The sequence below is a fragment of the Rhinichthys klamathensis genome, unplaced genomic scaffold (genome assembly GCF_029890125.1).
Source record: "Rhinichthys klamathensis goyatoka isolate OS25496 unplaced genomic scaffold, OSU_Roscu_1.1 h1tg000119l_1, whole genome shotgun sequence".
Taxonomy (NCBI): domain Eukaryota; kingdom Metazoa; phylum Chordata; class Actinopteri; order Cypriniformes; family Leuciscidae; genus Rhinichthys; species Rhinichthys klamathensis.
In genome coordinates, this window is record NW_026606656.1 from 1,714,770 (window position 1) to 1,730,131 (window position 15,362).

The 15,362-nt window shown below is 41.3% G+C and overlaps 1 protein-coding gene and 1 long non-coding RNA gene across 4 annotated transcripts; one reads left to right on the plus strand and one right to left on the minus strand.

Annotated features, from left to right (window-relative positions):
• The first annotated feature begins 1,105 nt into the window (after nucleotides 1–1,105).
• Nucleotides 1,106–6,475, plus strand: LOC130088392 (uncharacterized). 3 transcript variants are annotated; one of them, XR_008807462.1, is made up of 6 exons: nucleotides 1,106–1,285; nucleotides 1,386–1,441; nucleotides 1,910–1,979; nucleotides 2,085–2,288; nucleotides 2,398–2,473; nucleotides 5,923–6,475. It is a non-coding gene; the product is annotated as an uncharacterized LOC130088392 (long non-coding RNA). The 3 variants fall into 3 exon arrangements; XR_008807464.1 differs by lacking the exon at nucleotides 2,085–2,288; XR_008807463.1 differs by having other exon boundaries at nucleotides 1,261–1,441.
• A 6,724-nt stretch (nucleotides 6,476–13,199) lies between these two features.
• LOC130088396 (E3 SUMO-protein ligase ZBED1-like) lies at nucleotides 13,200–15,362 on the minus strand. The gene is made up of 3 exons (XM_056255114.1): nucleotides 13,905–15,362; nucleotides 13,682–13,796; nucleotides 13,200–13,543 (listed from the first exon to the last, which is right to left on the minus strand). Exons 1-3 carry the CDS (start codon nucleotides 15,360–15,362, stop codon nucleotides 13,200–13,202), a joined length of 1,917 nt encoding a protein of 638 aa, XP_056111089.1.

Genomic DNA, 15,362 nt, shown 5'->3' on the forward strand with positions numbered 1-15,362 from the left:
TAAAACCATAGTAACTACAAACGAACCATGGTTTTACTACAATAACCTTGGTTTAACCATGGTTTTTGTAGTAAAACCATAGTAACCATAAAATGAACCATGGTTTTTGTAGTAAAACCATAGTAACCATAAAATGAACCATGGTTTTTGTAGTAAAACCATAGTAACTACAAAAATAACCATGGTTTTTACTACAGTAACCATGATTAATATAGTTTTGTAGTAAAACCAGAGTAAATGCAAAAATGAACCATGGTTTTACCACAGCATTTGCAGCAGAACCAACTACAAAATGAAGAATGGTTTTACTACAGTATATATTTATTACAGATTTAGCTATTTATTACTCTTAATAGAATAATCTCAATGTCATAAATAATCTTATTATAATAGTTATATATATATATATATATATAAATTGTGGTCCAGTGTCACAATATATACTGATATTATATATATATATATATATATATATATATATATATATATATATATATATATATATATATATATATATATACATTATTAATATATATATATATATATATAATATATATATTAATAATGTCGTATGCATACCAATGCTTCATTTATATATATATATAAATAAAATTGAATAAATAAAATAATATATATATATAAATAAATTGAGGTCCAGTGTCACAACAATATATACTTATATATATATACATAAATATAAGTTTATATTGTGACACTGGACCTCAATTTGTCTACTAATGAGTTTATCTGGTCATCTATCAATTATTTTTCATACACCCAAAATGTCATAACTATTGATCATTAAATATAATTTTTTAGCCTACTGAATTCTCAGCACTTGACATGTTTGTCCCGTTATAAGTGTTACAACACTTATAACACACACAAAAAAAAAAACAAAAAAAAAAAAAAAAAAACTGCAACAGAAAAATGGATCTATCCGGAGCTATGGTTGCTTGTATAAGGAATGGGAGAAAACATAGGTAGGCCTATAATAAAAATAAAAGCAAAAGCAAAGTGATGGTATAAAAAATATAGAAGTGATTGGGTCATACTCATAGAACTACACAATGAGTTTTAAAATCATGATAAATGTTATAATTCTAGATGTTTATTTAAATGCTGCGTGCCTTTGAAGTGTTCTGGTTTTAATGCGCGTGCGCGTAAACATTCGAGTCGCATTCAAAGACAGGAGCGTGCGCGCGATCAGATGGAAACGAGGAAACGTCATCAACTGACACACAGCAAAAGTAACGTCTCTCGCTGTTGTTTTCGCTGCTTTCAGGTAAGTTTAGTTAACAAAATCACACTAATAATAGATACAAACGTTCCTGACACCCTTCTTACGTGTAATTAATACGCTCTGTTGAATATTTACTTTATAGAAATGGGTTTGTGTCTTCGAAAAAGTCCGTTAGCATCTCAACTGTTTTCAGAAGAGGTAAGTTAACGTTACACTGGAGCTCTTGTTTTAACGTTAGCTGCTACATAAGTTTGGGGTTTTAACCACATCTTTGTGTTGATAACAGTTTTTGATAGTTTTGTTTTGCTGGTAATTTGTCAATGGGTGATTAGAAGTAAGCTATTTAACTTAAAATAGTTCACTGTAACGGTTACTGACTGTTAATCAGTGACGTCACTTACAAATACTGATAATTAAAAAAAGGGATTTCAGGCGGGACAGAAAAAAACCTCCACAACAAATGGGAAATTACTGTTTAATCATGATAATACTTCCAGATGATTTATTTCACAATATATATTACCTTAAGATGTATATATATATATTATTTCTCTTTTCTGCATTTCATCTCTGCTCTAGCTTGCTTCCTTGTAATAAACCCTATGTTCTATTGTAAATCCTATGTAACATTGTTGGCTCTGTGACACATTGCATGTTATGTTCTAGAAGATCATCATCATGCTGATGGCCTGCTGCACCCCGTCCAAGAAAATCTCCACGGCTATGAACTCGACTAGTAAGCAAAACTTTAAACATACAGTGCACTACTGTTCAAAAGTTGGGGGTCTGTAGGATTTATGCTTTTGAATGAAGTCTCACACTTTACTTTTTTTTTTTTTAGTGAGACTGTCCTTGAGAAGCCTGTAGGCTAAATAATCAGCCAAATAATCCGCGGCAAATGTTATAATGGTCATAGTTATAATAATTAATTTAACTATTATGATAACAGGATATCATGGTCATTGGTATATTTTATTTGATTTCTCTAGGCGTGTTTTTAATTATGTTGGCCAATGAGACAGACAACATACTGTCCAACTCAAAGGTATTTATTTATTTTTATGTATTTTTTACTGATAAATACTGAAATTCTTTAATTCAGGGGATCTTAAATTCAGGGGATCTTAAAGTTATGGCTATGCTCTTGTTACCAGATGAGATATAATCGTTTGGCCCTGTGATTCTTCAGGACAAGATCTTGATGCCATCCACACTCAGTAGATGACGAAGGTGAGTTTCACAATAGCTGCCACTATCACAAACCAAGAGACAGAACACAACAGGCCTTCATCCATATCAGGGCTCGAAATTAACTTTTTTACCTGGTAGCACTGGTGCTCCCAACTTCAAAAAGTTAGGAGCACCAGCAAAAATTTAGGAGCACCCACCAAATTTGACGTTTAGCTCTGCCAGTAGAGCGGAACGACCGGCAGCATTCTGATGATTAAAAGCCTTAATAATCGAACATGATTTGTTTTCCACACACTTGTCCCTGCATTTATTTGTGCTTGGCACTCTCTCCTTGTTTAACCAAGCTCTTGCGCTTAAAATGTATTGGTTTTCGGTGGTGGCCGATGGACACTGTCATCCTTTCTTGCCCTGTTTTTTTATTTTTTTATTAAAGCTGTGATTTTACCACTGTATTTCATAGCTTTGTAAGATAAAATCCTTCTTTGCTAAACCTAATCATCATTTTGGTATATCATCATATCAATATCAAAAACTACAACAATAAAGTAGCATTAAAAAGTTTATTTTAACTAATTTTCTACCATATACAATTGAATACAATTAGCAGCTAGCTAACAACAACTTGATTTGCACTTTTTGTTTCTGGCTTCACCTCACTCCAGTCTAAACTAAAAGTTTTGGGTTTTTTTGGTAAGTTTTCTTCACATTGTCATATAAATAACCTGAAAATACTGTAGTTTATTAAGGTTAAATCTTCCTAACCACTCTTCCTAATATAATAAATGGGGTAAGCACACTTACATTCTCATTTTAAGAGGTGTTCTGAGTAAATGTGGTTTGATTGGTTAACATAGTTAATGCATTAGGCTAACTAACATGAACCATGAGCAATAGGCCTACATTTGTTACTGTATTTATGAATCTTAGTTAATAAAAAATACAGCTGTTCAGTGTTTCCCCTACCATTGTTTTGGGGGGGCGGCCCGCTCCCCCAAAACAACCCCCCGCCCCCCCTAAAATACTGACGAAATCCAGTCATAAAAAAGGAATTGTGTATAACGCGAAATTTCACGGAATTTGTAATTTTAAGAAAAAATAGAAAGCAGTTCAGTACACTTGAAATCAAATCGCGATGTAGACTAGTGTGTGTGAATATTAAAACACAAAGACTATTTAAATAAGAATCCTGCATGTTCTGTGTGAATGAATGGTGCCGCCGAAGCGCAGTTTCATTTACCACACACACACACACACACACACTGAAGCACGTGTGACGCTTGCGCTGTTTTTTGGCCTATATGAAGACACAAATGCATGAACTTCCTCTCCAGGCTCTAGATCCACTCTGAAAGTCACTTCGTGTCCGTGATCATTTCACCGCTTCATTTGAGAAAAACTGTCATCATGACATAAACACACAGAAACTCAAAAGGTCTTCACGGCAACCCGTCAAAATAAAAGTTCGGTTTAACTTGACAGAAATATATTACTGTTGTACATTAGAATTTAGATATGTCCCAATGTAATAATACACTAACACTAATCCAAATAGATTATCATCAAAACTGAAATTCTTAAGGAATAATCCATGTTTTAATTTTAACAGTAGGCTAAAGCTCATTGTGCAGCAAGTTATTTGACAAAAAGTTTAATTTCATATGATTAAAATTGATGATAAATGATAAAATTTGTGTTTTATGTCTTCATTTTATTACCAGAAAAAACACAACACAGAATTAGTGTGAATTTTTTTCCATATATATATAAAAAAAATGTTGTATAAGTTTAATGATTCATAATACATGATTTCAATTAATAAAAATAAAAAAATTACACCACGTATCCGTAACACGCCCGCTACGCAACACTAGCAGTGTTAATGATTAAATTAGCATTAACAAAGATTAATAAATGCTGTAGAAATGCAGTTTATTAATAGTTAATGTTAACTAATGTAGTTAACTAGAGTTTAATAAATTGAACTTTATTGTAAAGTGTTACCGATTTGTTATACACCGATGCAGACGTCTCGTGAGTTCAGTGTTGGACAGATCAGTTGTTTTAACCATTCATTAAATGGAATCAGTTCAAAGGAGTCATTTGTTCGCGAATCGCACGTGTCATTGAGGACGTGTAGGCTACGGTACGCATTGTTGTGTGATTATCCCAGCAGTTTAGGACATCGCACAAGATTTGTGTCAACACAGAAAACATTTCATCACTGGATAGTTTGTTTTGTTTATTGAAATTGAGGTTTATGTCAGCTGAATGTGCGGAACGCTTTTTTTTCCACGGATCCACAACAGAACCGGAATACACACACACCAGACACACACCAGACACACGTCAGCAGCGTCTTACGTCAGCAGCGCCACTGAACGCGGATCCACAACAGAACCGGAACACAATACAATGCTGAATAAAGTCTGAGTTTTTGTTATTTTTGGACCAAAATGTATTTTCGATGCTTCAACACACTCTAACTAACCCACTGATGTCACATGGACTACTTTGATGATGTCTTTATTTCCTTTCTGGACAAAGACAGTACACCGTACATACATTTACAATGGAGGGACAGAAAGCTCTCGGACTAAATCTAAAATATCTTAAACTGTGTTGTGTTCTGAAGATTACGAGCCAATGAACCACTTTTAGTGCTGTTTAGCACCATTTTTTTTTAGTATGTACCGTAAAACTTCAAATAATAGCCCGGGCTTTTATTTTCCCAAATCGCCGAACTGCACCGGCTTGTATTTGAGACAGGCGTCTATATGAGACCGGCCTTTATAATTTAGTGTTGAGATGTTGTTTATTGAGTGTAAGCCTAGAGTCTCTAATCTCTAAAAATCTCCAAATGCTCCACGTGAAACTGCTGTCTTCCCGACCTTTTACTATCGTGTCAATTGATTTTGATTAATATGCGCGAGGGAGAGAGAGCAAGACAGCGCTCGTGTCGTTTGAAGACGTGAGAGTGCGCGCGCGCGGCCGGAGCGCGCTCTCTGCTCGTTATGCGCCCTGTCAAGCGCTACATCACTCACCGATCAAAAAAGGCTTTGGCTTGGCAGGACACAAATTTGCTTTTTCGGCCGCCAAAAAGCGGACGATCTGATGGGTTTTAGAAGGTTAAATACAACCCGAAACTAAAAAAACAGACCCGGCCTCTATTTGAGACCGGCCTTTATTTACCCAAACCTGCAGCCACACCAGGCGTGTAAAAGAGACAGGCGTCTATTTGGGACTCGGCTATTATTTGAAGTTTTACGGTATAAGTAAAGGAGAATACACTCAGCTGATCATATAATGTACATTATTTCTGCTTGGCTTTTGGAGCCCTAATACTGTATGAGTTATTTATGAAAACACTGGCTGAATGGACATTATTACACTTGGACATTATTACATGGCTACTCGATAGTGCAACTGACCAATAGCAGTTGAGTATTCCAGCTTGTGTGTTAATGTGGTGTGTATTCTTCTCATTTTAGCTCCTGCGTCCATTTGGGCTGAAGGTCGAGACAGAACCAAACCAAAGCTGGACTGTAACCTACTGGCCATATGACAGACTTCATAATGACACCTACTGGCATGGATGCGGCATCACATGTTTTTCAACAAAACCTTTTTCACCTAGAATTTAAAGTGTGCATTATTCATCCCCCATGAGGAGACTCCATGTCTTCATCTCTTGTGAGTGGATATCATTTAAAACATTCTTAAAAGAACGGCTCATTTCTTCTGAATTTATAGTATTTATTGTTCTTGTCAAGTAATATTGCTGTAATCCTGTTAATGTATGTACAGTATAAATTGCAAACATGCTTGTGTTGGACACGTGTTCACGGGTTACAGACATTTTAGAGGAGGTAGATGCTGTGTATTTAAAGGTGCTCTAAGTCATGTTTATTTGTACAATATGTCATTTTTGTATATACATCATTATTACACTGGAACAAATTACTATTTTTTTATTTGTAAATTAGCAACTTAATTTAACCATTGCACAGCACCACTTTATCACCAATATTTTTTTTTACAACTTTTTAGTTTATTGTTTTGTTACATGTGAGAACAAATGCAAGTTTATATTTTCTTTCAGATGTAATTTCTGTAATAAAGTCTGTATCATATGGTAACTTCTTTCTGTTGTTATTTTGTAGATGTTTTTTGTAACTAAATGGCTTAAATGTAATTCAAGATAATTTAGTAAAACATTGGCTACACTGTGGCAATACAACCAATTTATTGTACATGATCCATGGTTTTTAAAAAACTCCAAAAACCATGGTCCAAAAACCATGGTTACTACAGTCATGGTTACTATGGTTTTACTGTAGTATTACTACAACATAACTGTAGTAAAACCATGGTATCAAAACCATGGTTTTTAAAAATACCAGTTACTACAGTCATGGTTACTATGGTTTTACTGTAGTATTACTACAATATAACTGTAGTAAAACCATGGTTTTAAAAAAAAAAACATGGTTACTACAGTCATGGTTACTATGGTTTTACTGTAGTATTACTACAATATAACTGTAGTAAAACCATGGTATCAAAACCATGGTTTTTAAAAACCATGGTTCGCACCAAAATACCACGGTTACTACAGTCATAGTTAACTACAGTTTTACTATAGTAAAACCATGGTTAATTTTCGTAAGGGACGTTATGGGAGCACCCCATTTCCCTCCAACAATAAACACAAAAACGTATTAATGCCGTTTCTGCTACTCCCCAGAAAAAAATGTATGCCATTGTATGCAAGCCATTTAAGTGTCAACGTAAAAATCAATGTACATTATGCATCAATATTTACCGATAATTGCTGCAAATACAGCTGCTGCTGTCTGCCCCGCTTTAAAATCATTGGCAACGCGGATTTGTTTGGAACTATTGAGAGCTACATAAACCACGTGACCGCGTGGCGGCGAGATCAAAGTGTGTCGCAACTCTCATATTTAACGGCTCTGGTGTGTGGTACGATTATAAATAGCATATTCTGTTTGATAATAGTCTATAAGGTCGGAACGGAGTTATTTATTTTAAAACGGATAGTTCGGTTCTGGCTTCTGATTGGCCAATACGTGATACCAAAGTCCTTTTAGGCATATATAAACATAGACATAATAAATACATAGACGCCCTATTGGCCGCTTTGGAACGTTGCTGCGATACGTCAACGGGTCCGCCATTTTGCGGAGGGCAAGACTGCACTGTGAACAAATGTAAGTAAACGGGGGAGCTGCGTTTTTTTCTTGATAAAAACAAACTGTTTTTACATTTTTCAACCGATTTCAGTGGTTTGTATGTGGTGTACAAAAAGTTCCATCTCTAGTTATTTAAAATCTCGATAGTTAGACTTGTAAAATATTTTTTTTAATAAAGAATGGTCAATTAAGCTCAGGCTTGTCATGTATCTGGCTTTTTATTCTTGGATAAGAATGGTGAAGACCCCCATACTGAGATATAATTTAAGTTTTCTTATTGTGGAAAAAGCATTTTCTGTGATTGACCAGATTTTAGCAATAACAAAGATAACTGATGGATCCTTTATAATAATACGTTATGGTACAACTATAGTGCAATGCAAATAGTAAATATAACATAAAGTGAGAAGTAATAGTAAATAGTTTAGTCAATAAAATAAACAAATAGTATACAGCAAATAAAATAGTAATGATTAGTATAATTATATAATATCATAAGTAATAATACAATCATAAAAATATTGATAATAGCATAGTTTATTAATAATATTAATAATAATAGCAATAGAATAAGAAATATCAATTACAGAATATACACAATAAAAATAAGTTAAATAGTGACTTTAATATTTAACTCTTTTTGTTAAATTTCAGTTTTATTGATCAGTATAACAGAAGTAGCTTCAGTCAAACATACAGCAGGATACAACGTTAAAATAGCCTAAATATAAAGTTATGAAACTTCACTTTGCCCTCAGCCAAAACGATTTACCAGGGAACCATTTATAGATTAATGAGACCAAAGATCGCCCGTTAGATATACACAAGACGAATTATATCTCATGTTTAACCACTAGACTACAGACATCCGAGTCAGCGGCAAAACTTCAACGAGGTACGGCTGTTCCAGGCGGGGTAGACGAGCGCTGAGCGCATCTTACAACTCCGAAAACGTCAGATCAAATTTTTAAATAGGCGCTATCTTTATAAACAAACCACATATTTGAGCTTTAAACAACTACATTGTCGACTGAAAAACTATTTAAACTACATTTCGTGACACAATAACAGTAGTATTTTAAAATGTATCCTCTGAACGTTACTATTACTAATTAAATCATGACCAAATACAACCAAAAACAAACGTTCAGTCTTGCTTGTGAAAGGTAATTCCTCGAAAGCTGTTCTCTTACGAGAGGTTCTCTCGTATTGCGTAAGCTAGCTTACGCTGCGGGAAAGATTCATCTTTGCTGAGATATTGAAGCCAAAAAATTATTTCATAATTTGTATCCATTGACAACGCAGTTCCTCTGCGGCAGACCTAGAGCAGGCTAGCTAGCAGCTCATTGGTTCGCTCAGAGAGAACTGCTTAAGCCTATGGGAGAGCGGGGCTGAACCCGCTTCCAATGAGAGGCGCCCGCGCGCTCATTGCGTCATGGCCCGCCAGAATGGGCGTGGCTATGGTGTATATAACAGTCTCTCCCAGGCTTATATGTTGATTCATTTCATCTTCAGCAAGCTGCAGTTTTCTGCTGTCCTGAGAAAAGCCGTCGCCGTCGCCGTCGAGAAGGCATCACTCTAGCGAGCTCCCGGACCCTGAAGAAGCCGGCCGTCTTCACCACCTTCAGCCGCCCTGCAAGCTAGCGCCATCCGACGACTGTATCCTTCTCTTTTCTCTATATATATCTAAAAGAGCCGAGCGTCTTTTTAAAGATGTCTCGTTTTTCCTGCGGCTCTTGCCGCGCTCCTCTCGAGGATGGAGACCGCCATGTCATCTGCGCTCTCTGCCTGGGACTCGAGCACGCAGAACTCGCCCTCGCGGATGGAGGATGCGACTTCTGTGAGAGCCTGCCGTTGTCGTCCCTGCGGGCACGACTTCTGGCAGCAAAATCCGCTCCCGCGCCGCCTCCCTCTTCGCCGCGTAAGAAGAAACGCCGCTCCCAGAGGCCGCCGGAGCCCCCTGCGGAACCATGCAGGCCGCCGCCGCCGCTTCCCGCTCTCCCTCCCCGCCCCTGCCGGACATACAGTTGCCGCCGAGTGGCCGCTCTGTCGCTTCCGATGACGCTGCGGAGGAGAAGGATTCCTGTTCACTGCTCGCATCAGACAGTGAAGAATGGTCATCTCTCGGATCCACGAGAGAGTCGGCGGGGATCCGCGCCGGGATAGAGGAGGAACTAATGCGCCTCCTCTCACAGGCCGTCGAACGCCTCGGTCTGGAGTGGTCTCCTCCACCCGAGCAGGCCCCGAACCGGATGGACGGCAGCTTTTTTCATCGGCGCTCGACCCCCGCGTGCAACCGGGCCGCCCCATTCCTGCCTGAACTTCACACAGAGCTGACGAAGTCCTGGAATGCCCCGCTCTCGGCTAGAAACCGCTCCGATATATCCGCCTCGCTGCGCTCGGTGGACGGAGCCGCCGAAAAAGGTTACTCAGCCATGCCGCCCGTTGAGGACTTGGTCGCCGCACACCTCTGCCCGCCCTCTGCTAGATGGCGCTCTTCCCCCACGCTTCCTTCGAAAGCTTGCAGAGCGACCTCGAGCTTTCATGCTCGCGCCTACGCCGCCGCCGGTCAGGCCGCCGCAGCGCTACATTCTATGTCTGTCCTCCAAGTATTACAGAGCGATATTCTCCGTGAGTGGGCCGAAAGCGGTAGAAACCCCTCCCCCGCTGTCACGGATCTGAGAAGTGCTACGGACCTCGCCCTTCGCGACACTAAAGCCGCCGCACAAGCTCTGGGGAGATGCATGGCCAGCCTTTGTGTAGCCGAGAGACACTTATGGCTCACGCTCGCCGACATGGGAGATTCTGAGCGCGCCGCGTTTCTTAACGCGCCCCTCTCCCCGACGGACCTTTTTGGATCTGCTGTCACGGGAATCGTCGATCGCTTTTCCGAGGTCCAGAAAGCTACTCAGGCGATGAATTTGTTTCTGCCCCGCCGCGCTAGCTCTTCCGCGGGCCGCTCTCGCGAGCCTCCTGCCAGAGCTCCACCACAGCGCCCCCCTCCGCAGACTCAAACAGCCCAGCGCAGACAGGGCGGCCGCCCTCACTCTCGCTCAGCCGCCGCAGACCGCCGCCCCCACGGGGCCCGCGACCTAAGATCACGCTGAAGCCTGATCATCAGAAGTCTGCCTAGCAAAGTTAAGAAAACGACGGTGCTCTCCCGCTGCGGCCGGACCGCCGTCAAAGCTTCGCCCTCTGCCAGTCCCCGTTGTTTCGCCGACTGCTGTAGTGTTGACCGCCACAAACAAGCCGGTGTCCCAGCCCGCTTGCGAGCGACAAAAAGCCGTTTTTACGGCTACCCAGAGAAATCTCAAAAAGAGAAAATTTGCCAGTTGTGTAGAAAATGTGCCCACAATCATGTGCTCACCCATACACACAAGCATAACATATCCCGTGTCTCTATCAGAGCCCCATCACATGAAACGGGCACAGCCCGCTCTAATATCAGTGAACATAAACACGCCCACGAGCTCGTGCGCGTGTCCCCTCTCTGCTCGCTCTGTTTCACGGCCCATAGACTCCTCTCTGAGTGCAAATCCCGTTGCCACACACATTCAAAGCGCGCCCACACACTGTGTCCAGCCCGCTATGTGCAGCAATCAGGGCGATATAGCCATTCGGCCACTAGCCGCATGCTCCAAAGCGTGGGAAGCCATTCCAGGCATTTCCCCGTGGGTACTAAGCATTATAAAGAACGGCTATCTGCTACAGTTTCGCCGCCGCCCGCCTCGTGCGCGTGCGCGGCTCGAATCTACTGTCAGCCCGCTGGCCGCCGGCACGCTCCGCTCAGAAATTGCGACGCTGTTGCAAAAGGGCGCCATAGAGAGAGTCCCACCATCTATGACCGAGTCGGGGTTTTACGGCCGTTATTTTCTGGTTCCCAAGAAAGACGGCGGCCTCAGACCGATTTTAGATCTCAGGTCTTTGAACAAAGTGCTCATGAAGAGACCGTTCAAAATGCTCACTACCAGGAAACTCCTCGCGCAGGTGCGCCAAGGGGACTGGTTCATCTCTCTAGACCTGAAAGACGCCTATTTTCAGATCCAGATAAATCCCCGTCACAGGCCATTCTTACGTTTCGCCTTCGAGGGTCATGTTTATCAATACGCCGTTCTCCCGTTCGGCTTATCCCTGGCGCCCCGCACATTCACGAAGTGCATGGATACGGCGCTCGCCCCCCTGCGGAGCCAGGGGCTGCGCATATTGAATTATCTGGACGACTGGCTGATTTTGGCCCAATCACAGACGGAGCTTCTGTCGCACCGCGCAGTTCTCCTCGACCATCTGAAAACGCTGGGCCTCTCTGTCAACTGGACAAAGAGCTCCCTTCAACCCAGTCAATCGATTTCCTTTCTAGGAATAGATTTGAACTCGGTCACGATGACGGCTCGCCTGTCTACACAGCGCGCGCGCAGTGTACAGCGACTGGCCGCCTCGTTTCAGATGGGCACCCGCACACCTCTGAAAACTTTTGGCGTCACGATGGGGACCTTTTCCCGCCGAAAAGTCATCTCGACAGATGCATCCAACACGGGTTGGGGTGCAGTCTGCGAGGGCTCACCGGCCTTCGGCCATTGGTCGACACAGGAAAGCCCCTTACACATAAACTGTCTGGAAATGCTTGCGGTCGAGAACGCGCTTTCGCGCTTCCTCCCGCTCATTCGGGGACACCACGTCCTGATCAGTTCGGACAACATGGCTGTGGTCTCCTATCTCAACCGTCAGGGCGGTGTCAGGTCCAGGAATCTCTTCCTACTGACACACCGCATTTTAGTTTGGTCTCAGAGCCGCCTGCTCTCACTCAGAGCGACGCATGTGCCGGGCCATCTGAACGACGGTCCAGACATACTGTCCAGGAACCTCATCTCCTCAGGAGAATGGTCCCTGAACACTAGGGTTGGGCATCTAAGGTATAATGCCGATCCGATATGCATCTCGATACAAAGTATCCGATCCGATATATTAACGATACATGTGTAGCATTTTGCGATGCAATACGATACGATTTACAGTCTTATCACGATACGATGCGATACTTCAGCACTAGCTAATTAGATCAAGTTTATGTGGTGATGTGAAAGAGGATGCGGTGCCATTGAATGAGTTTGATTATTTATTAACCAAGTAAAACCAAGACTTTTTTACAAACTGGCTTTTCTCTCAGAGCCTGAGTGTCGGTTTACAGTAGAGGGCCATTTTAGAACACATGGCACATATTATTTAAGTATTTCCAAGATAAACAGAAGGTATAAGTGCAATGCATACTAAAAAAAAATATTTGCACTCTTTCAACAGAAAGAAGGCTTACCATTGCACAACAAGAATTGTGATTTCAGTTTTCAACTATGAAAATAAGTTTTACAAAGATGTTTTGCCACTGAATATTCAAAAGTTAACGTTGTGAACTAGCAGTGTTATGCTGCTTTTACTTTGAAACATCACTGTCACTGTAAACAACAGGCTAATAAAATAAAATAAAATAAAAATTAAATAAAATTCTAAATAAAAAAAAATGCTTTTTAGAATAGTGCACATCGGTCAGTCACCTTCAGTTAAAGGTTTTTCTTCAGAAATATCAACTGATCAACATGATCAGGGTGAAGCAAGCTACGCTGAGCTGTAACTATATCTCCAGCTGTGCTGAAAACTCTTTCAGCTGGTACGCTTGTTGCTGGGATGGACAGATATCTCTTTGCTAAAGCTGATAGTAGTGGAAGATCTACTTGCAGTCTCCACCACTGCAACACATCCCCATCCAAACCTAAAGTGTCCCTTTCTCTATATTTTAAGATTTCATCCTTAGCTTTCTCCCTGATGGTCTTTGCTGGTGGTCTTGCACTCAGGAAATCTCCAAACATCTGGTCCATGGCAGTCTTTTTCTTTGGAGGGGCATCATCTACAGAAGAGGGCAGAGGAGGCTCATCAGTTGTGCTAAAAATATTACTTTAATTTACAATCTGAAAATTAGTTCACTATATTGAATCTTCACTACATATTTCTGTACATTTTTGGCATTGTCTCCATTTAAACCAACCTGTCTTGTCCTCGTTGGAAGGGCTTTTGTCGCCTTCTGTTTCAGCTGTCTGGTCCTCTTCCAATGTGCCTGTTGCCTGGTCTTCATTCGGCATTGCTGTGTCACTGACCTCTTCCTTAAAAATGCATAAACATGTAAAATAATGCATATATTATTCATATTATTCAAATCATATATTATTAGTTCTAAACTGCAATAACAATCTTACTTTAAATGTTCTTACCTCTCCATTCATCTGTACCACCTCTGTTGTTATCTTCATGAATACCATATCCTTGGCATCACTGTCATCCAGAAAAGCCAGGTCTTTAAAACGGGGGTCAAGTGCTGAGGCACAGTGGAGAGTGCCTTCAAGATATGTATAACGGCCATCAAAGTCCTGCCTGAATCTGTCTTTCATATGGGAAATAACCTCTAGATCACTCTCATCTGGTTGGAATTGTCTCTGCAATTTGGCTTGGACTGGAGAGATAATGGAGATGGTGGGATTTTTTTCCTCACTGAGGAGTGTGGTTGCCACTTTCAGTGGTGACATTAATTTGATGATCTCTGGGATCAGTGTCATGTCATCTTCTGTCAAACTGGCCATAGCCTCACGCCTCTTTATCTTCCTGGATAGCAGGGTGTTCAGCACAGCAGGCTGCTGCTCCCAGAAACGCTCCAACATGTCGAGGGTACTGTTCCATCTGGTGGAAACGTCATGGATGAGCTTGTGGTTGGGCAGGTGTAACTGGGTCTGTATTTCACGCAGAACTTCAGTTGCCTTGGGGCTTTTGTGGAAAAAGGTGACAAGCTTCCTAACTTTCACCACCAGCACAGAGACACTGTCCACCTTAAAGGCTTTTTGAGATGCCAAGTTCAATGTGTGGGCGATGCATCTCACGTGTGGGTCCATTTTGGCACCAGCACCAGCCAGGATCATGTTTCTGGCGTTATCTGTGACTAACGCGGGGCTCTTCTCTTCGATCTTCCACTCGCGGCAAACATCCTGAAGTAAAACGGCTAGATTATTCCCTGTGTGAGCCTCGTTGAACACTCTGGTCTGCAAAACGTGATTTTTGAGAATCCAGCCGTCATCTATGTAGTGTGCTGTGACCGTTACATTTGATGCTGTAGCGCAAGATGTCCAACCGTCCACTGTTAAAGCAACTCTTTGGGCTTTGTGCAGAGACTCCTCTATCTCTCTTCTGACTTTGTCGTACAGAGCAGGAATCTGTTTATCGGAGAATAGCTTTCGGTTTGGTATCTTATAACGAGGCTCCAAAACATGGAGGAGGTGTTTAAAACCTTCGTTCTCCGTGACACTATAGGGCTGAATATCTTTGCAGATGAACAATGCAATAGCATCTGTTATTGCCGTGGAGCGCGCGGAATTGTTAGCAAGCGGTGCATGGAAAAAACCTTCAATACTTTTCTCACCACTTTTGGAGCTGGTAGCTACAGGTGAATCAGAGCAGGATGCAGGGGCACTGGCAGATGCTTCCTCCACAACAACACCGTGGCGCCGCTTCAAGTGAGATATCAGATTAGTCGTACTGCCCGTGTATTTTACAGATGCGCGGCACAATTTACAAATTGCATTTGTCTTGTCAAGTCGTCCGTCTTTCTTGTAAAATCCATAGTGTTTCCAAACTTTAGATTTAAAACTCAGTGGAGGATAAATTATCTCGGCATCCGACAT

Bases quoted from the DNA above. Each gene is read 5' to 3' on its own strand.
- LOC130088396 (XM_056255114.1), bottom strand. From the start codon at position 15,362: ATGTCGGATGCCGAGATAATTTATCCTCCACTGAGTTTTAAATCTAAA. The intron at 13,797-13,904 runs GTAAGAACATTT...TGCATTTTTAAG, and splicing joins TGGTACAGATGAATGGAGAG to GAAGAGGTCAGTGACACAGC. The intron at 13,544-13,681 runs GTTGGTTTAAAT...CCTCTTCTGTAG, and splicing joins TTCCAACGAGGACAAGACAG to ATGATGCCCCTCCAAAGAAA.